This window comes from Asterias amurensis, chromosome 11 (genome assembly GCF_032118995.1).
Source record: "Asterias amurensis chromosome 11, ASM3211899v1".
Lineage (NCBI taxonomy): Eukaryota > Metazoa > Echinodermata > Asteroidea > Forcipulatida > Asteriidae > Asterias > Asterias amurensis.
In genome coordinates, this window is record NC_092658.1 from 17,471,626 (window position 1) to 17,495,107 (window position 23,482).

Sequence of the window (23,482 nt, forward strand, 5' to 3'; positions counted from 1 at the left end):
AAATGGGTTTTCTCCACAGCACAAAAAGTAGTTCTGGATCAAATATAAATTGACAGGATGAACAAACTAATGTTTTACAAATAACCCTGAAAATAAAACAAAAGTGGATGCAATAGTTTAATTCTGATCAGCCTTTTTATTTACTCCTCCTTAACTTTTCCTCAAATAACATAATTGTTTATAAACAAGTAAGCTAAGAACAAGAGGCACTTGGAGTTGAGTCTTCAAGACTTTCACTTTTCTAACAGTTAAGGACACTGGACACTATTGGTAATTGTCAAAGACCAGTCTTCTCACTTGTTGTATCTGAACATTATACACAAAATAACAAACCTGTAAATACTTGAACTCAATTGGTTGTCAAAGTTCCGAAATAATTATGGAAGAAAAACCACCCTTGTCACACGAAGGTGTGTGCTTTCAGATGCTTGACTCCGGGACCTCAAAATCTAACTTTGAGGTTTCAAAATGAAATTTTTGGAAAATTACTTCTTTCGCAAAAAACTATGTTACTTCAAAAGGGAGCCGTTTCTCACAAGGTTTTATACTCTCAACAGCTCTCTTTTGCTCATTAACAAGCTAGTTTTTAAGCTAAAAATAATTTTGAGTAATTACCAATGGTGTCCACTGCCTTTACAATACAAAAATCTTACCCTAAAGCCTGTTCATACTTCATGGGAATGCGAAGCAAATTTTGACATCACAAGGCTGTTTTCATAGCAAGTTTTTTGGCAGGAGTTCAGCACAAGTCAACTGTTCTGAATCATTCACTGCAAATCTAGCACCTGTTTGAGGCCGCTTTTGGTAACTTGGTGCAAGCCACTTGTGGCCCCTATGGTCTCTAACGGCTTAATAACAAAACTTTTAAGGTAGGTTTAAAGGTAGTGATCGCACCATTGGTGCAAAATAAAAAAGCAATGGAACAATAGCATAAGATCACAGTTTGAGGTTTAATGTTAATAACAAATACTTTCAGCGTAACGTTCTAGTCAATGGGCCTTGACGCACTCATTGCTGGTAGACAAATCAATTTAAAAAAAGAAGCAAACATACAATCAAAACTTGCTCATGGAAAAAAGATCTAGCTTTGCTGATATTGTAAATGTCTACCCGACAACATAAACACCTATTTTTGAAAAACAGCATAAATTCCATATATTTAGGACCCTACTTTAAGAACTACAACAACTGCAAGTCAAAGACTTATCAATTTTACTGTGAGATAAAGGACTCCCAAATCAACCAATAATGAAAAAACAAAAATGCTGTTTTGTTTTTCTTTTCAAGTTATCCCCAAGCAAGTGTGACACACCTTAATTGTTACTGCACTGTATGGACACCTTTAGTAATTGTGAAAGACCATTATTCACACTTGGTGTATCTGAGAAAATATGAAGAACAAAACCTAAACTTTGTGTGCTTTCGGACGACTATAAAAAGTTACCTCTTTCTCAAAACTGCATTACTTCAAAGGGAGCTGTTACTCACAATGTTTCATAACATTAACAGATCTCCATTGCTCATAATCAGGTAAGTTTTAGACTAATATTACCAATAGTGTCCAGTGCCTTTAAAGTAGATCATAGAAATAATCCAATCCCTGTCCGAGCTCCCATATAGATATTCCAGTTCCTAATTCCTCTGCCAATTTAAGACGAACTTCAATAGACTATAAAGATATAGGGAGGGAAAAGCAAAAAGAATAAGTCTGGTTAGTTATTAGGATAGGGTTTGTTATTTGGTATCTTAAACAAAAAGTTGCAACCCCTTAATATAACTCCTTGGCTGTCGGTCCCAGGCTGTACCCTAAGCTTGGGTGTGATCCTTGGCAACTTGGCAGTTAAAAGTTGTATGGCTTCTGAATAACCCCCGCCAAAGATATTGACAAAATAGGGAGACCGCCAAAAAGATAGGGCTAGATACAATGTAGATTTAGTTGGTAGTGCCCTGGCACTGTTTCAGAGGTCACTGGTTCAAGTCTCGCTCAAGTCAATTTGTCTATGTTAAACACCAAATCAACAGGACCTAATGATAATTTTAAAACTGAGTTTATTATAGCGCTTTATCACACCCTGGGCGTATGAAACCGGCAACATAGTTTGTCACTATTTTTGGCATGATGGGGTGGTTTAGTTATAGTAATAATAATAATAATAATAATTTGGGGGTCTAATCATCCTTACTCGCAGTTAAGAGCTGAATTGTGAAGGACGCGGCTACAATGTGTTCGAGAAGCAGGAATGCAAGGGCGCCTTTGGCTGCCAGCCACATCAACTCATGACCACGGAGCACAGCCAAAGATCGAAAGTGTTTGATATTTTTTTTCCCGATAGAGAAAAACCGGATGGTCTGGAAAACCTTTGTGGTACAGCAGAGAACCAACGCACAACTCAACTCACATATGGCCCCGGCCAGGAATCGAACCGGGGTCACCTTGGTGAGAGGTGAGTGCTTTACGCACAAGCCAACCATACCACCCCATAGATGATAGATGATGTAAAAACTCTCACCTTAAGGGACGGATAATAAACCTGATGAACCCACGGGCCATCTCTGTAAACAAGACAAACAATTGCATTAATAAATCAGCTCTTGTAAGCATGTCAAACACAATAATAATACAATAATTATCATATTTTGTTCTTAAAGGCAATTGGGTTTTGGAACTGTGCGATATACATGTAGAAATGTAGGTGTATACAATTAAACCAACGTGTGAAAATCTCATTTCAATTTCAAAAGGAGGACGCTTTTTTAACTATCACCAAAAATCCAGAGAAAGTATGTCCACAATTATCAGATTCATATTTAGGGGCAAATTTTTTTATCAGCATCCGATTTTACAAAACACTAGGATTAATCCTATCTCGAGGTAGGATGTGTAACCCGTCCTAACTTAGGATGGGTTCAATGCATCCTAACGTCTTCAGATGCGGAACTGAACTCGTCCCAAGTCCTAAGATGTATCCTAAGTTACGTTGAGTTTGGTGAAATCGACGGCTGTTCACATAACCACAGTACTTTGAAGTGAAATGATTCTCTTTAAGGTAGTTCAAACACAGTACTAAAAGACAGTTTAACTCATGGTTCAACCCGATCGAGTTCAACTGTGTGCGCCTGAACGGTACTAAAGTAAGACCGAATCAAATTCACCCCAAAAAATAGACCGTCCAGCAAGGGGGTTTATCTTTAGACCGCTTCGGGTTTGTCTTTTAACACTGTGTGTGGACAGAATAAAAAAAGACCACATCTGGTTTAACTCACAACAGAGGACCCATTGACCTCCGTAATCACACAGTGACCAATGAACAGGACAATAAACCGGATGTTATAGAGTAAACAGGGTTGCGCTGGCTTCGACATCTTCAAACCAAAGATAAACCGTATCGGGTTTAACTCACTGCTGTCTTGAACGCAAGGGGAACAACTTTTTACAACCACCTCGAAAGTTTAACCGGTTCGGGTCCAACTTAGTACGCTGTCTGAACATACTCTATGAGAGTGATTTACAAATGAATACCTTCCCTTCAATCAACAAGTTATTGAACAGATCATATGCTCGACCTATCAAAAATCTAATTTCTTTTGTGTTTTCTAGATTTTTTTTAAATTCAAACATAAGAATAAAGGGATAATGTACAGAACTGAATCAAGAAAAAATGAGAAACAAACTCAATTCAGCTAGAATGTTCGAACTCCGGAAATTTGTATTCAGGGCAGGTTTAGAGAAGGAATTATTAACAATCTTGAGATGATTAATAAACGACTTACTTTTTATAATCAAAGACATGTTCTGCTTGTGCTGTGTTCCATTTTAGTTTCCGCTTCTTCAATAGCTCTAGATACCTGAAAGTCAAAGGAATAAAATTACAAATTTTGTAAACTTGAAAAACATCAGTAGTCAGCTGCTGCTTTAATTAGTTTATGATCAATCTTTTTTTATTGATTCCAAATTTGCTGATGTGTGTACTCAGTATTTTTCAAGCATATTACTCAATTCCGGAAAAGACTCAGTAGACAATGCTGTACTCATCAGTGTATGAATAAACCATATTCTTTATCCCTGATGCAATTTTGGCACTAATTATGTTGTGACGATGCCTGCTGCCACAATACAGGATTCAAACTGTCCCTAGACTACCAGCTATCTCTAGGTGGTAAGACATCTGGGCCCAATTTCATAGCGCTGCTTAGTGGCCTATTTTGTGCTTACTTTGCAATTTTTATTTCATAGCGCTGCTAACCGTAAGCACACGAAAAGGCATGCTAACCTTTCGGTGCTTACCGCACGAAAATAAATTACGTCACAATGCAAATCCGCGGTAAACACGCAATATGGCCACCCAAATTTTTTCTGCTAACCTGTGAAATATGCTAAGGCTTAAGCAAATTTTAAAGGGATGTTTATTGGCTCAATGACCTGGGGACTAATGTAAAGCGCATTGATACAGTTTATTGTGAAATGCGCTATACAAGAACTTGTTATTATTATTATACCATTAGTTCAGGGTTGAATATCATACCTCCTGATTCCTCTAGGTGTCTGACCGATCTGAACTGTTGTTTCATTCATTTTATAAGAGGCTTGCTTTGATTGGCCAAGCGAGATTTCTTGTAGTGCTCCATTTGATTGGCTGGAAGGAGTACTCTCTTGCGAAGAAGTATGTGGTGCTGACTATCTAAGAAAAATAAAGAAATCCGACAGAAATATAGTAAATAATTGACTGGGTTTGTTTTGGTGTTAGCTCTTTTTCTTTTCCAAATTACCCTTGGTTGGCCTACCTGGTATTAACTAAGAGTAATGATAAAACTAAAGTCTTGTAATGTGCACATATCCACCATGCTGGGTGTTCAAGGCGTAGTAAAAACCAAAAACAAAATTAAAGAAAACAGACACAACAAAATTAGTCCTAATTGAAAACCTGTGGCATAAGATAAGTTTTGATTAGATTTAAATTTTGTGGTACAAAGAAAAGATCCAAGATTAAGTGGTAGAGAGTGCCAGTACGACGCTGCACTGTTCCTCACTCCAAAGATTCGAGGAAAAAGCTGAGATGATGGGAATGCACACATCATGGGCAAAAACCAAGATCCAGAACTGTACCAACCTCCGCCAAACACCTGCTTCAGTCAACGTTGAGGGTAACTCTGTCCAAATTACACAGAAGTTCAGGTATCTCGACTGTGACATCCATTCCTCAGGCTCATCCTCCCCCGACATTCTCCGACGTCTTGGACTTGCCTCATCCACCTTTGGCCAATGAGATTGTGTCTGGAGGAACAAACGCCTGAAGCTCACAACCAAGCTGAAGGTATTTACTACCTGTGTCCTCCTCGTCATACTCTTTGGCTCACAAACATGGACACTCCGGGCAGACGACACAGGAAGGCTCCAAGCCTTCAGCCCAAGTTGTCAACTTCATCACTAATGCAACAATCTCGGAGACCACCGTCATTGAGGACATCCCAGAGGATACACCTTCCCATGTGACCATTAAGCTGAATGTCGACGCACAGGGAAGATCCCGCCCCTGCCGACCTTGCGGACTTCGGGTCTGGGCATGGCAGCTGTGGTGAAGAGCATTAGAACCCATTGGTTTGGCAGCTTAACATCCCCATAATGTATTAAGGGAATGATGATGACGATGATGATGATGATGATGATGATTATCCAGATGCATGGCAAAGCTGAAGAAAAAGACCTGTCACTCCATGAGTGTTGAGACTGGGGTTCAATGAGGAGAAGCATGGAACATGATCAAGGACTCCATGACGAAGTGTAAACTTGAAGTAATTCAGAGATATGGTGGGGAGCCTTGCCATGTCAATTTCCCCAAGTACACACTTTCCTGACCCGAAATTTGCTGCAAACGCCAGCAATTAAAAAAAAGAAGCTAGGATTAATCTAGACTTGTGGACAAGTCATTAAATCGGCCCCCCTGAGATAGTGCCCTCGCGAGATCACTGCTCTCACGCGAACTGATGGCTCCCGATTTTGACTCCTCAGCGAGTGGGGCCGATTTAAGGACTTGTCCACAAGTCTAGGAGTAATCTAGACTTGTGGACAAGTCGTTAAATCGGCCTCTCGCGCTGAGATAGGGCTATCGCGAGATCCCCGATTTCGACTCCTCATTTTGAGGAGTCGAAATTGGGGAGCCATCAGTTCGGGCGAGAGCAGTGATCTCGCGAGAGCACTATCTAAGCGCGTGGGGCTGATTTAACGACTTGTCCACAAGTCTGGGATTAATCCCGATCTAGAGTAAGGACAAGTATCTCATCCCAACTTAGGTAGGGTTCAATGTGTCATAACTAGTATGGTTACGGAATTTAACTCGTCCTAAGCCATTAGATTAATCCTAAGTTAGGAAGAGTTTGGTGAAATCAACGGCAGGTTATACTGTGTATCGCACTCTGTATGATGAACAACTAGCATTAAATGAGTGATTGATTGATTGATTGACTGATTAAAGTTATTTGGTTAAAAATACAATAAGAACATGCCAAAAAAACACACACAACAACATGAGAAAAGACAATGAAATAAGATAAACCAAAATGTAACACAAGATAGAAATACTGCACAATTATAACCCCCAAAGATCAACCTTAAAATGTCAAAGACCAACAAGGTTTTATACCAATCTTCACAAACTATTATTTTGTCTGTATTTATTTTCTTTTTCTCTATTGTTACAAAGAAGTACAGTACCATCAGCTATTGTTGTAATCCGAAGGAATTATATGAATTTTTTGGATTCGATTGTAAACAATACCTTCTTTAAAACTGTGGCAAGCGTATTGGGCAGTCTTCCCTGTACCAGTCTTTCCAAGCACGGTTCAAAGAAAGGCAAGGACCTGGAGATACAGATAAGAAGACGGATGATAAATTAGGAACACCCCCTGAATACAAAACTTTACAAGATATGTTGAAATAAAAATGAATAACGAAATAAATCACAGCAGGACTGGGCACCTATCAATGTGGTGGGTGTTAGTACTGAACAAAAAAAATAATGAGAGCAGAGAAATAAGTAAGTGAAAATCCTTGTAAAGAGAAGTTCATATGCTCATTAAAGGAAGTGGACACTATTGGTAATGACTCAAAATAGTTATTAGCATAACACCTTACTTGGTGACGAGTAATGGGGAGAGTTCGATAGTAAAGAACGTTGTGAAACATTGTGAGAAACAGCTCCCTCTGAAATGACATAGTTTTTGAGTAAGAAGTAGTTTTCCATGAATTTGATTTCGAGACCTCAGACTATTTGCTAACACGTGTCGGACAATCCTGCAATCAAATGGCAAGGATCAGCTTGGGTGTTATATAATATAAAACATTGCGAGAAACAGCTCCATCTGAAGTGACGTAGTTTAAGAGAAGGAAGTATTTTTCACGAATTTGACTTCCAAGACCTCAGATTTAGAATTTGAGGTCTCAAAATCAAGCATCTGAAAGCACACAACTTCATGTGACAAGGGTGTTTTTTATTTCATTCATATCTTGCAACTTCGAGGACCAATTAAGCTCTAGTTTTCACATGTCTGTATTTTTATGCATATGTTTTGATACACCAAGTGCGAAGACTGTTCCTTGACAATTACCAATAGCGTCCACTGTCTTTAAAGCAGATAATATTCCTGCTTGATGCCCTAACACTCATAACAAGTATTTAGTCGTACCTGAACTGTTTTTCCCAATCCCATGCCATCTCCCAATATAGCACCCTCGCCCATCTTATAATGCTGGCACAAGAACTTCACTCCCTCCCTTTGGTAATCTCTCAAATATCGGTTGATAGTTACAATAACCTACTGGGTGGTCACAAAGAAAACAAAGATAGGATGAGTTGCTCATTGTTTTTCAATTACAAGTCATAAATGGTTTGTGAGTTTTGTCTAAAATTGCATCTAGTTACAAGAATGCCACTTGAAATAAATAAGATGCAAGATGGAAAAACCTACATAGCACATGAAAACAATTACCATTACTAATAATTACAACAATCAAGCCTTATCAGCCAACACATTTTTTGTGTCGCCAGACACACATGGCCTGAAGGCCACTTCAAGTTATTGCCAACAAACAACTATTTTTCTACAGGATTAACCCTTTTACAGTCCATACAGATGTAGGCTTGCGTACATCATCTATCTGAAGCCTGGCTGGAATAGCAGAAAGCACTACCTCCCCAACTTTTATGAAGCAATTATGGTTACATGTCTTGCTTAAGAACACAAGTGTAACATGTGTAATGACCAGGACTCAAACCTACGTACACTCTACTGATCTAACGCCAGAGCTTGAATCTGCCGCTCTTAACTGCTAGGCCATTACTCGTTACGAAGTGAGGTTTTATGCTGATAATTATTTTGAGTAATTGCCAATAGTGTCCACTGCCTTTTAAGGCAGTGGACACTGGACACTATTGGTAATTACTCAAAATAATTAGCATAAAACCTCACTTGGTATTGAGTAATGGGGAGAGGTTGATAGTATAAAACATTGTGAGAAACGGCTCCCTCTGAAGTGACGTAGTTTTCGAGAAAAAGTAATTTTCCACGAATTTGATTTCGAGACCTCTTAGTTTAGAATTTGAGGTTTGGAAATCAAGCATCTGAAGGCACACAACTTCGTGTGACAAGGGTGTTTTTTATTTTATTCATATCTCGCAACTTTGTTATTTTATGCATACAGATGTTGAGATACAGAAGACTGGTCTTTGACAACTACCAATAGTGTCCACTGTCTTTAAATGATGCTGCTAAATATTCATCATCTCTATCTGTATTTGTTAAAAACCTACATAACAGCTCAGTTCCTTGACTCTTTTTCAATAAGTTGTGTTGGCCTTGTCTCATCCAGTAGCCCAGAGCACTTTGGTCAAACGAACAAGGTACCAATAATTGAGTACAAGAACATTTACTGGATAAGTTGACATAGTCAGATATGGATGTCTGCCGAGGCGCATGGACACACAACATCACATGAGCTGAATCAAACATTGTAGGTACCACCTGAAACCAAGTCGAAATGACCAGTAACGATATTCTTCGTTGAAGTATCAACCGCCAGACACGTCCCCCTCCCCCAAACATCGGAGGAACCACCTAAAACCATGTTGAAATGACCAAAATCAATATTTCCTATACGACGTATGAGTCGCCAGACAAATGTTTTGCTGCATTAGGCCCGCTAGACAACCCCCCCCCCTCCCTGCCTCCTGGGTTAACCATCAGACTAACCACCTGAAACCATGCTGAAATGACCACATTGGAGGAACCACCTGAAACCAAGTTGAAAAGATCAACAGCCAGACAAATCGTTCGCTGCATTTTGCCCCCCAGACACCCCCTCCCCCCTCTCTGGGTTAAACATCTGAGGAACTACCTGCAACCAAGTTGAAATGACCAACAACACTAATCTCCATACAAGTATCACCCACCAGATCAATTGTCTGCTGCATTAGGCCAGCCAAACACACCCCTCCCCGTCACATCGGAGGAGCCCTATGAAACCATGTTTAAATGACCCCAAAAAACTAATCCCAATACAAAGTAACCTCTGCTTTGCTGCATTAGGCCTGCCATGGACAACACCCCCCCCCACCCCCACCATCGGAACCACCTGAAACCAAGTTCAAATGACCAATAACACCATTGCCAATGAAAAGTATCAACCACGAGACAAATTGTCTGCTGCATTTTGCGCGCCCAGATACCTCCTCCGCCCCCTCCCTGGGTTTACCATCTGAGGAACTACCTCCCAGCAAGTCGAAATGACCAATAAAAACACTACTCTTCCAACCAGTATCAACAACCAAACAACATGTCTTCTGCATTAGGCCCGCCAGACACACCCCCTCCCTCCCCCAACATCGGAGGAGCTATCTGAAACCATGTTGAAACGACCAATAACACTATCCCAATGAAAAGCATCAACTGCTAGACAAATTGTCCGCTGCATTTTGCCCCAAAGGACACCCACCCCCTCCCCCTCTCTGGGTCAAAACCAAGTTGAAATGCCCAATAACACTTTTCTCCATACAACATGTACAAGCATTAACTGCCAGACAAATTGTCTGCCGCTTTAGGCCCCCCCCCCACCCCCCCCCCCACCCTCGGAGGAACCACCTGAAACAATGTTGAAATGACCAAAAACGCTATTTCCTAAACAATGTATAAGCCGCCGGACAACTGTTTTGTTGCATTAGGCCCGCCAGACAACCACCCCCTCCTCCCCACCCCCTGGGTTAACCGTCATAGTAACCACCTGAAACCATGTTAAGATGACCAAAAAAAGTATACCGATACATAGTATCAGCCAACACACAATGTTTTGCTGTGTAAGGATGCAGACACCCCCCACCCAACATTGGAGTAACCACTAGAAACCAAGTTGAATATGACCAGTAACACTATTCCCAATGAAAAGATCAACAGCCAGACAAATTGTCTGCCGCATTTTGCCTGCCAGACACCCTATATCCCCTCTCCCTGGGTTTACCATCTGAGAAAGTACCTGCAGTTGAAAATGACCAATAACACTATTCTTCATACAAGCATCAACCACCAGACAAGTTTTCTGCTGCATTAGGCCAGCCAAACCTCCCCCCCACATCAGAGGAGCCCCATGAAGCTATGTTTAAGTGACCCAAAACTCTAATCCCAATACAAAGTAGCCTCTGCTTTGCTGCATTAGGCCTGCCATGGAAAGCACCCCCCCCCCCCCACCCCCCGAAGTACCACCTGAAATGAAGTTCAAATGAACGATAACAGCATTGCCAATGAAAAGTATCAGCCACTAGACAAATTGTCTGCTGCATTTTGCGCCCAGACACCCACCCCCCCCCCCTCCCTGGGTTTACCATCTTAGAACACCACCCCCTTCCCCTCTCTTGGTCAAAACCAAGTTGAAATGACTAATAACACTTTTCTCCATACAAGCATTAACCGCAATACAAACTGTCTGCCGCTTTAGGCTGCCATACAACCCCCCCCCCCCCCCAACATCGGAGGAACCACCCGATGAAACAATATTGAAATGACCAAAAACACTATTTCCTAAACAACATACATGTATGAGCCGCCAGACAAATGTTTTGCTGCATTAGGCCCACCAGACAACCCCCCCCCCCCCCCCCGTCAGAGTAACCACCTGAAATCATGTTGAAATTACCAAAAAAGTATACCGAATACATAGTATCAGCGACCAGACAATGCAGACGCCCCCCCCCCCCCCCTCACCCAACATTGGAGTAACCACTTGAAACCAAGTTGAATATGACCAGTAACTCTAAAGAAAAGATCAACAGCCAGACAAATTGTCTGCTCTTTTTTGCCTGCCAGACACCCTCTACCCCCTCTCCTTGGGTTTGCCATCTGAGAAAGTACCTCCAACCAAGTTGAAATGACCAATAACACTATTCATCATACAATAAGTATCAACCACCAGACAAGTTTTCTGCTGCATTAGGCCTGCCAGACACGTCCCCCCCCCCCCACATCAGAGTAGCCTAATAAAACCATGTTTAAATGACCCACAACACTAATCCCAATACAAAGTAACCTCTGCTTTGCTCGATTGTTGACTTTGATGGATTTGAATCTTGTAAAAGTTACCTTACACTCAGCCACCTCATTGTATCCATTCTTCTGCAGGGTGTATTTTCCTCCAATTTCGTCGATTCTCAATCCCGACTGTGAGACGTCTCCCTACTTCAAGCCACCTTCTCACCGGACCTGGGCGAAGAACGCTTCTTCCTACACAGGGATGTCCTTGACACCTGTTTTGTCTTGGGCTTAAGAAAACGTCTTGAAAGTTTACTTGTGTGCGTGTTGACATTGGGATGTTAACGGCTACATTGGGATCTACCTTGTAAATTCTGTAAGAAGAAAGACAGACAAAAATCAGTTAATTTCTTTTTTCAGAACTATAAAGTCTCCTGATGTATGAGTTAATACAAAACAAGCAATACACAACATTGTGGCTGGTATAAATATTATTGTTTCTTTATTTAAATAAAACTCCACCAACATAAAATAATTGTAAATGATAAAAGTAATATAACATATTTAGAAGTTTCAATAGGCCGATGGTTTACTACAACACATAGTTAAAGCTTTAGTTATGCGTATTGTATAATAAATAACTAAAAACAATAAATTGTGTAATTTTATCCAACGAGATCATGAAAACAACGTTTGCACAGGAAAGCCAGCGTCAGGTCAGGGATGGATTCCTCAGAACACTCACTCATTGCTTACTTAATTTAGTTTAGATAACAAAATGACACACCAGGACAGGTCGAACCATCACACTCAAAAAGAGCGGGAAACTTTCTAAGTCCAACTTCTTATCCAAATGCCATTTTTAATTACCCATTGTTGTCAAATGCAAAATCTCGTTTGAGTAAAATAAGCTATGGGGGCCTACTTTATTTTATTTAATAACAAACAAGTAAATGTGGAACTTTCACCAAAATGTGAAAACAAATTGTGGAACTTTGTTTTAGTAGTTTTGTTTGTTGTGAAGAGTGAATATCAATATATGTGTAAATTGGACCCCTTAAAGAAACTGGACACCTTTGGTTATTGTGAAAATTTGAACTCAATTGGTCGTCGAAGTAGTAACATAATGGAAGAAAAACACCCAAGTTGTTTACACGATCTCTTGTGCTTTTAGATGCTTGATTTTGAGACCTTAAAACAAATTGTAAGTCCCGAAATCATTTTTTTGTTCATAAACTAGTGGAAAATTACTTCTTTCTCATTACTTCAGAAGGGAAAAATTTCTCAAATGTTTTAAACTATCAACAGCTCTCCATTGCTCTTTAACAAGTCAGTCTTTATGCTGACAGTGATTACCAATAGTGTCCAGTGCCTTCAGGGTCAACCTAATAATTCGCTATTAAAAGTACCATCAATTGGTTTCATATAAAGGCTTTGTACTACATATTTTAGTACTTTATACAATGTAACGAACGTTTGATTGTAGAATGAAACTATGGTTCTACTCTGGTTTTTCATTTAAAGATCACCAAGTGGTACTTTTAATTAAACATAGCATACAACATCAACTGAAATTATCTTCAAGTACGCGCTAATTCTCCAATCAAATTGGCAGAATGGAGTGGTGATAAAAACCTATATTGCACGGCTAATATCACTACCATGCATCATGTGTGTTCTATGTCACGCGCCAAGTTTGCTTAAAGATAAATACGTTATCACACGCTCGCTCGTGGAAATACGGAAAATATAGCGCGTCTGCGTCCCATATCCAACTCGGCCTTCGGCCTCTTTGGATATGGAACGCAGAGGCGCTATATTTTTCCGTATTCCACTCGCGCTTGTGTGATAACTTATATAATAAGATACTAAAAGCTTTAAGCTCAATACTCTACAGATCTGAAACAGCAATAACATTTCATAAATCTCCCCCAGAATAGATAGCATAGAATAATAACTTTCTAGAAGTTTGAGTCCAGACACCAATTGTAAAACTATAGTTAAGTTCGGGAAACAAATAAAATGCAAAAACAAACAAAAACCAGAACCTTAAAAATAAAACAATAATGCTGAAAAATACTGATACTGATAACGCACTGCAGGCCAATTTCATGTAGCTGCTTAAACAGACAATTTTGCTTAACATTTCCTTGTCTGCTGAGCAAATTTAAGCAGGAAACAAGCAAAAGATGGACCATGTGACATGGTTCCTTGCTGGTATCTTTTTAGTCTGGTAACAAGAAATGTGTTTGTGCCATGGAATTATATATACGAACTAGAGGGCACACGAGCGATGCTTCGTGCACAAAGGCCACGGGACCGCAAGATGATAAGCGCATCATTCTGCACGCGCGTTGAATACGAAATACATGTTTGAATTTTTGTATTGAACGCTCACGCGATGCTGTTTGTTCAACTTACAAAAGGGCCGCACAAACACACGCTGTGAGATAGCTGTGTTGTCAACTTAAAAAATGGCCGCCTGCTCGCATACCGGGGCGCGTATATAGGTCAGTGCGCGCTCTAGTTCTTATATATAACTCTACGGTTTGTGCTTGCTAAAAGTAGCTATATGAAATTGGGCACTGATGTTAATGCTACTGTACAAGTACATTGCATGGTTTGTTAATACTATCACAGGTAGTACGCATCTTAATTAAAAAAAAAACCCAATAAGGACTGAACACGTTTGGTTTTTGTCAAAGACCAGTATTCTTACTCGGTGTATCCGGACATATATGCATAAAGAAACAAGAATGTGGAAATTTTGGACTCAACTGTTCATTGAAGTTGCAAGAAACTGATGAAAGAAAAAATCACTCTTGTTGTATAAAATAGTGTGCTTCTGGCCAATTTTTATATATATTATTTTAGTGAGAAATTATCTCTTTATAGGAAGTCGTTTCTCACAATGTTTTATACTATCTACAGTCTTCCGTTGCTCGTTACCAAGTAATGTTTTATGCTAAGAAAGGCCTATTTTGAGTAATTACCAAATGTGTACAGTGCCTTTAAAACAGTAAGTTAACTTTGTTCCTTGTTATAAGTTTTGCTTTTTATACAAACCCTACTATCCCATATAACATCATATAATTGTTTTAATTTGTTGTTGTATTCATGCCCTTATGGAAAGGGTCTGCTTTGTGTATGGCATCCTGTCACATAATTTGATATTAACAAGTCCACGGTGCTAATTCATTTAGGGGTCAGCACTGCATACCAGTTGATTATGAGTAATGGGGAGAGGGTGATAGTATAAAACTTTGTGAGCTCAAATTTTCTCAGGTTTGTTATTTTGTGCATATGTTGAGATACACCAACTGTGAAGACTAGTGTTTGACAATTACCAATAGTGTCCAGTGTCTTAAAAGCCAAGTTAAATAATTATACATCTGAGGTGGTTTAATACATTTTAAAGCAACTGGTACAACTGTAGCGTCATTGTTGCAGTTAATATGTATAAAACTCAAGAATAACAAAACAATAAAACCTAATTAAAAAACTTCGGGATTGACGCCTTCTTCCGGTACTTTCTTATGGCTGATGCTTCTGGTGTGATGACCAGGAAACGCTGCAGAGAGCTCATCACCTTGGGATTTCTGTGGTGAACCCCAAGGTGATGGGATGACAGCATCTTTTCTTGGAGATTTCTCCGTTGATCGTGTTGGCGATGGAGGCTCTGAACCGACTGACTTTGGTGAAGCATTACCAAATTCATCACTGTGACAAAAATGATGTCGTCTGAGCGACTGGACTTCAAAATGGTTGACCTCACCAGTCTTATCTGACCTCTCCTTAGGATTTTGCTTGGTGACCACCTGAACCTCAAGATTCCCATTGGTGTTCTGGTCGGCAGACTATGGGGCTCTCTTGATGGGCTTGGGTACCATCACTATGGACTATGATGACAGGTGTTTTGGATGAGGCCTGTTGAGCTGCTCACAGTTTGAATCATACTCCCAATCAATCAAGTCAAGCGCCATCTAGAGGCTCGAGCCTGCTCAGTGATTTTTCTCCAGATGTTCCGGTCCAGCATGAAGGAGCGTAGTTCTTCAGCGCTGGTCAAGCCGATGTGTGTCTAGGTATAGGAGAGTCATCTTCTCCCACGAGAAGCCTTGCCTTGGGTGGGCTCCCAGAGGATGATTGGGCAAGGGGCAAGCTCTGAGTGGCGGACACAGTGCCAAGCAAGCTTGAGGCGGCGTTCACGGATCTTCTCTGTAGCCTTTGGCCAGCCATTGGAGTTTCTCATGTGGTCTTGCCAGGGGATGTTTAGGGTCATACGCTGCATCCTGGTGTAGCAACCATCCAGAGACTTCTCCATCCTGGTGGTTAGGGTCTAGGTCTCATCTCCGTATAGTAGCACTGACTCCACTGTTGTGACAAAAGGTGATCTTTTCACTCCCACTCCAGCGCTGCTGCGTGCTGCAGATGAAAATAAACATTACACAATAACTTTACATTTCTAATACAAGCAATTTGGAAAGAAACAACACAAATTTTCACTACTGGCACTACAATTATTTATTGTTAATAGGGTTATGGGTCAGTCAGTTTTTTAAACCCAGGATTTGAGCTGCCTCTAGCCATCGGGCTAGCTCGGTGGTCTAGTTGTAGGACATCTGCTTTAGCAATGCAAAGGTCGCGCGTTCAAATCCCACTCGAGTGATTTGCATATTATATTTGTTTTCACAGGGTACAGTGGTTAAAACACATCAGTATAAAGGTTAAAAACAAATTATAAACCCAGAAATGGTTCAGTTAATAAATGCATTCTCATTCAGGGACAATAGATAAAAGGAATGACGATCTCAAAAACAAGTACAAAGTTGTATCTTTAAAGGGTTTTGGTACCTTTTGTATAACAATTTTGCCCATTACATAAATCCCTAGATGCACTGTAATGATGTACATGTATTATACAATTTTAGCAACATTAGTTTTAAAGTTTTGCGAAGAAAACAAAAGGCAAAATCAAACAGCAAGGTTTTCAGGAGAGTAGCGTAAATACGTTTTACATGCTAAGATCACTTTTGTTTCATGAAACGAAAACTACTTTCATAATATTTTTTTACTCATGTCTCAAAACTTACAACCTCAGCAAGGCAAGTAATATTTTAGAAGCCTTCTACCACCATTATCTTCAAACCGGATAGTTTAATGTATATCTGTTGACATTGAGTTTTGTTTTGTACAAAAGGTATCCAAACCCTTAAGTACGGTGTTGCTGAGATGTAATCTTGAATAAGAAAAAAAACAGTGTCTCTTACACAGTCTTCCTCCGCTTCCTGTTATCCTTCATTTGACTCTCCAGCTCAGCTCTTTTGCTCTCTTGGGTTTTGTGCAACTGAGAAAATGAGAAAACATTTATAATGTTATAATTTCTTTAGAGTGACCATTAGCATCGGCGTCAATCTGTCTTGAAAGATGGGGGGAGGAACATCGTTAGTCATACCATCTACGGCGCGGGGTCCGGCCTCGAGTAAGGGCCCCAGGAAAATTTTAAGGCCATTTATGCTCTCTAGTGCAATCTTATGAGTCTGAGGGAAGATGTGCCCCATCTGAGATCTTGGAATTTAATGGCTATTTCGAGCTATGACAAATGATGCACCATTTAATTGCTATCCTGGTTATTAGCTAAAAACCAACTCAGTTATAGCTGCGTATACAAATTATTTCTACATATAATGCTCAGACGGCGGTTCATTCCTAGCATCGTCAAGGGTGGATTAAGACAGGAAATTCTATAAAGGGGGTGGGGGCTTGTTGGTAGGGCAAACCAATTAAAGATGGAGCATGCTATAAAGCGGAACGCAAAACCTTTTTCGGAAAAAACTTGGGAAAACTTTGCATTCAAGGTGTTCTCTGGTGCAAACTTAGGCCAATAGGCAAAACGAATGGAACAGAACATTTATAAAGCCTTTTAAATGTGAGCAGCAGTTGTATAACCTTTTTGGTTAACATCATCTTCATGTGGGGATCTATAAGCATGCTCGTGTGAAACCTTTACGGCGTGGGTCGGGCTCGTTTGAGGGGCCTGGGAACAGTTCACATTCTAGATGCTCTGTGGTGCAATCTTAGGGCAACTGTCAACAAGAGGCAAAAAGAATGGAATAGAGCAAAGCCTTTAAAATGTGAGCAGCAGTAGAACCTTTTGAGTTAACAGCATCTTCAAGTACGGATCTACATGACACAAGTTGTAGGGGGCAAATCTGTCAAAGAGTGGCATGCGAGTGTGAAATCTTTACGGCATGAGTCCAGGCTTGCCTAAAGACTCTGGACACTATTGGTAATTTTCAAAGACCAGTCTTCTCACTTGGTGTATCTCAAAATGCCTAAAATAACAAACCTGTGAAAATCTGAGCTCAATCGTTCGTTGCGAGATATTAATGCACAAAACAAAAAAACACCTGTCACACAGAGTAGTGTGCTTTCAGATGTTTGATTTTGAGACCTTGCATTCTAAATCTGAGATCTTGAAATGAATTTCATGAAAAATTACTTCTTTCTCGGGAACTACGACACTTCAGAGGGAGCCGTTTCTCACAATGTTTGATACTGTCAACCTCTCCCCATTGCAAGTTACCAAGTGAGGTTTTAGGCTGACAATTATTTTGAGTCACTACCAATAGTGTCCACTGCCTTTAATCAGGCCTGGATCCTAGATGCTGTTTGGCTTCTCACACTAATGCTCAAACGTTGACAAAATTGCACCTCCCCCTTGAAACAGTGGAAGGGACTATCCCCCCCACCCCCCCCCCCCCCATTTTTGAAGGGTGGAGGGCATAAACTCAAATGTTTGCCGTATCTAATGACGTGTCTTTATCTTGAAACTCAAGTATTGCACCGTATAAGACCAAACCCTGTGTCCCGTCAATGGCATCAATCATAATGTTTGAGCATTCGTGTGAGAAGCCAAATAGCATAGGGTCCAGGCCCGCTTATAGACGATGTGACCTATGTTTACATTCAAACCACCCTCTGTTGACAAAACACTCTATACGTCATGTTTCGTCGGGCACCTGAGTTGCGCAGTCACAGTAAGATTGCGTACACTTTCTAGCTGGCTGCCAAAACACAAAGGTTTTGCCCGGCAGTATGCGCGCAAATCATGTTATGGTTTTCGTGTGATGTCAGAGGTCACATCGTCTATAGGCACAGGAAAATTCTGCATTTTAGATGCTCTGTGGTGCAATCTTTGGTCAATTTTGAGAGGGGACGTTTGATATAGTGTCCCCCACCCTTCTAAAAAGTTGTGTCATCCTTAGCCCCCAGGATTAATGCCCATGGCGAGACACAGGGTTGGTCTTACACAGTGCAATACTTTGGCTTCATGATCAAGGTGGTCAAAAAGATGGGGGGGGGACATTTGATATTGTGCCCCTCTCCCCTTGTCACACCCCACCCCCACCTATTTGATGCCCACCACCATTAGTAGAATTTGAAACTTTGTATGGTGGAATTATAACTATAAGAACATTTTGCGATAACACCATGTGAGTCTCTTTTTGAATAGTGTTGGTTAGGAAAAGAACTATTGGTTAAAGACTCATGTTTCTATTAATATACACTGATCATCTACAGGAGAAAAATCATAAGACTGTACTTACCGTTTGTCTAGACGCTACTGCTCGCCGAATGTACTTCTGTAGGGCTTCTCTACGCAACCTACAATAGACAACAAATATCGGACAAATTTACATCAGCTGCTGTTAAACGAATAAATTCAGTCTGAATGATCTACATGTGTAGTTGCATGTTTTGTGTGCATTTGATCACTAGGCATAGTTAATTTTTTACAGTATTACATTTAACAATCACCAGTTTCTTAAAAGCTCAGAAATGCCTAGTTCATTTTGATGGGCCATAATAAATAATTTGCAGATATTAATTACCTATTTGTCTTTTTAAAGACAAATAAAGCACTTGTGTTTTAATCCAACGAAGTCTTTTGGGGAAAAAAGTACCTACATGTGAGGTGAAACTAAACATGGATTGGAAATCACTAACAAGGCAATACTTTTTTTAGAAACCTCTTTCATCAGTGAAAAGGGTACAAAAGAATTTAGGCATTGCATGGTGAGGTATCAATATATATTTGGTTTGCGGTAACAAACACCATGTGTGTTTCTACTTGCCAGGTAGAGTTTGTTCTTTAGAGAACTGTCTTGCTTTATTTTACTACCGCAAAGAGTAGAATATCAGATTTTGGGGAAACTTGTTCTGAAAAGAACTGTCCTGCTTTGTAAATATACCCTGGCGCAGGTATAGAAAATTGGCTGGGACAACTACTTTAGCTTTATAGGATCATAATTAACTGCACTACCCCGGAGTCAGTCTCTTGACGATGACTAGAGCAAGCTAGTCAAAATGTTGAGACCAATTCAAGAACTGAATAGTGATTTGGTTCCCTATTGGGCAATCCCTATAGGCTTCTGCTTGCTTTTTGTTGATATGTCTCTAATTATTTTACTAATAATGCAAAAGTTATACATTTCTACTTATTGTTGCTGTGTGTTTTGAAGTTTTTAAAGCCTGGGTGAATAAATAAATAAACAAATAAATAAACTACTTGATGGATTGGTATTGGACGAAAACTAAGTACAGTTTCAATAAAAAGGGACAAAGCTTTATGGAAAGATTTCTCCAAATGTAATAACCTGTGTGGAGCTCCTGGTTGTCTCTTAGTCTTTTATCCATATGCTTCAAGTCCTCTGCATTGTTCTCACTCAGCCTCTTCCTTGATTCAACCTCTTCCCTGCAAACGGCCAATCAAAACAAACAAAGCTCGGTAAATAACACCAAACTCACAAATCTCAACTCATGTTAATCCGGCATGGTTAGGCCTGTCGTCTTCTTGATACTCCAAGGGTTTATGAAGATGCACCAAAAATTCAATCCATACTCAGTGAAATCCATACTCATACTCTTGAAATACATAATTCTAAAAACACCCCCTTTCTGGAGCTCCAGCCCTGGCCCCACGCGTCGACCTGGTATTCTTTTAAAACGTAAGAGCCCATAATTTAATAACAACAAGTATGCTAGTAGCTGGGTTAAACAACAGAGGAACCGCAGTTGAAATGACCAGATAGAGAAAGGACCAATAACACTATAATTAATACCAGTAACAGCCACCAGACCCCCCCCCCCCTCTCCTGGGTTAAAGATCTGAGGAACCACCTAAAACCAAGTTGAAATGACCAATGATGACACTATTCCCAATACCAGTATCAGCCACCAGACAAAGGTTTTGCTGCATTAGGCCTGCCAGACCCCCCCCCCCCACGTTAAATATCAGACCCCCTTGTAAACCAAGTTGAAATGACAAATGATGACACTATTCCCAATACCAGTATCAGCCGCCCGACAAAAAAATTGCTGCATCCAGGGGCCCGCCAGACACCCCCCCCCCCCCAGTTAAACATCAGAGGAACAGCCTGAAACGCAGTTGAAATGACCATAGAGAATTAGGACGATTAACACTATTCTTAATACCAGTATTCAGCTGCCTGACAGAAGTTTTGCTGCATTGGGCCCGCCCGACACCCCCCCCCCCCCTACTTAAGTTAACATCAGAGGAACCACCTCAAACAAAGTTGAAATGACCAATGACACTATTCCCCAAACCAGTATCAGCCGCCTGACAAGGTTTTTGCTGCATTGGGCCCGCCAGACTCCTCCTATCCCAACCCCCAGGTTAAACATCGGAGGAGTCACATAAACCAAGTTGAAATGACCAATAACACCATTCCCTATACAAAGTTGGGGGGGGAGCAGAGCGTCTGCCAGGCCAAATGCAGCAAAACATTTGTCTGGCGGGTGACACTTTGTTTTTGGAAAAGTGTTTTTGGTCATTTCCACTTGGTTGCAGGTGGTTCCTCCGATATAATGTCAAAGGGGCGGAGGAGCGGGATGTCTGCAGGCCTAAGCAATTTGTCTAGCAGTTCATACCTGTGGATGTAAAGGGTTTTAAACCAGAAAGGGCTTTCAACCTTTTTCAGTTGCTCAGATCTCTTGGTGTTATCTCCTTTCATAAATTTTGAACAAAAGGTTGTATAAACCTAGAGTTTTCAAAGTAGCAGAGTATAGCTTTTGCTCTTTTCAGATTTCCAAAAATTAAATAAAAAATGACAAGGGTCGAAAGACAACTCATTTTGCCTTAAAGCATCATTGTACAAACTTAAAGTCACCTGGAAGTAGAATTTTTTTCTTTCAAACATAAGAGTATATAATTTTTTTAGTAATTGTTTGTCACGATTTATATGTTAAAAAAATATATAAAGTTGTTTGGGGGGCTGACTCCGCCTACCCCTTTTGTAACGCCATTCGGGGCAGACTTTGCCTGCAATGCGTATAATAAACACACGTGCAAAGTACATGTACGTCCAAGTCGTGAGTTGGTACATTTCAAAAAGTGTTTTTCTGCATTCAGCAGCAATACACCTGGTCGGCATTGCCGGAAAAAAACATTTTTTTTTTGTTTTTAAAAGTACAAACTCACGACTTGGTCCGTACATTTTGCAATCGTGTTTACTCTACGCATTACAGGCAAAGTCTGCCTCGATTGACGTCACGAACAGCGCCTTCTCGGGTCGGGGTCTGCTGTTAAATTTGTAAATAACATAAGAACTGATTTTTTAAAACCTTAGTTAACTGATTCACATTCCACTCATCAAAACACATTAGTGACAAAAGCTTTATTTTGAAAAAAATACCACTTCCAGGTGACTTTAAGAGCCCAATAAAACTTCTGCCCACAAATTAATCACAGAAGATGTTCAACTGCCTCACTGGCTGATGACCATTATGCAATACAAGACCTACCATTGGAACTAGTTGTGGTATTGGCAGTCTGTTTTTCAGCTGAAGTGCCAGGCGGAACATGTCAGTACTGGGCAGGCCCGCCCACCGTCGCCCACCATGGCTACAACACTGATCATCACCAATGAAGGTAAGTATTACAGTTCCAACATCAAGAGTACTGTACTGTAAACAAAAAAGGTGAAAGCAAAATGAGAAAATTGGAAAGAAGTTGTTCAATCTTCACTTACCTTCATCCATTGTTGAAATGAACGAGCTTTACCACTGATTGGTGATGTCTTTACCTCTTCCACAGAATAGAAGAAGCAGGCGTGGGTAAACAAAGCACACATCACATATCCGTAGACAACGAAACAGGCCTAGGCCTAGTGTCAATTATTAATATTTTTTTGTTATATAGGTAATACAGCATGTACACAAAACAATGAGATCAACTGGATTATTAGGCCCAAAGAGAAGAAACACAGCACTAGTAACCTTAATAATCAACCACTTGATGACTGGGTACTCCGGAACTTCTGTAACTACGGTAAAACACTACCATATCGTAACTGGTAAACAACAAACTTTCCCATGCACGCAGCAAACCATCAATGATTGATCATCACAGTCACACTGATCACGAGCCCCATACTTAAAAAATACCAATATCCCATCTTTAGAGATAACAAAATAAGAAAAGTCCTACTCACTTTTATACTGCACGGACGGGCGAGAATTAACTGGTTGATGGATGAAGAATAATCTGTGATTTTTAATGCGATTTCGTGAAATTATTGGAGAACATTGGTGAAGAAAGAACAACTGGCGATATAATTTGAATCATAATGAAATTAGCCTGTCAATAGAGGGCGCTATCAAAATTCAATTTGTATGACTTTTTCCAATATTTTTGTGCAGAAATCCAGCCTTCTATTTATTTGGTCGTTATTATACAGCATTTTTCATAATATGAGCAGTGGAATGTATTGCCTGCCAGGAAATAGACTGGAACGTAGGCCTAATTTCATTATGCCTGGAAGCACAAACACTTGCTAAGCACAGAAAAATAGCTTAAAGGCAGTGGACACTATTGGTAATTACTCAAAATAATTATTAGCATAAAACCTTACTTGGTAATGAGTAATGGGGAATTTGAGGTCCCGAAATCAAG

General features: G+C 40.2%; 1 protein-coding gene across 3 annotated transcripts; it reads right to left on the minus strand.

Annotated features, from left to right (window-relative positions):
* Positions 1-116: 116 nt before the first annotated feature.
* On the minus strand, positions 117-23,166 carry LOC139943852 (chitinase domain-containing protein 1-like). Of its 3 annotated transcripts, none has more exons than XM_071940700.1 (12): positions 23,022-23,166; positions 22,333-22,494; positions 20,166-20,263; positions 19,116-19,173; positions 16,776-16,852; positions 11,620-15,930; positions 7,681-7,809; positions 6,774-6,855; positions 4,524-4,675; positions 3,772-3,846; positions 2,511-2,553; positions 117-1,669 (listed from the first exon to the last, which is right to left on the minus strand). In XM_071940700.1, the coding sequence occupies exons 7-12, from the start codon at positions 7,707-7,709 to the stop codon at positions 1,571-1,573; spliced, it is 480 nt and encodes a 159-aa protein (XP_071796801.1). In that variant the 5' UTR covers positions 7,710-7,809; positions 11,620-15,930; positions 16,776-16,852; positions 19,116-19,173; positions 20,166-20,263; positions 22,333-22,494; positions 23,022-23,166; the 3' UTR covers positions 117-1,570. The 3 variants fall into 3 exon arrangements, with proteins under 3 accessions (XP_071796801.1, XP_071796800.1, XP_071796802.1); XM_071940699.1 differs by having other exon boundaries at positions 7,681-7,812; XM_071940701.1 differs by lacking the exon at positions 7,681-7,809.
* Between the last annotated feature and the right edge of the window lie 316 nt (positions 23,167-23,482).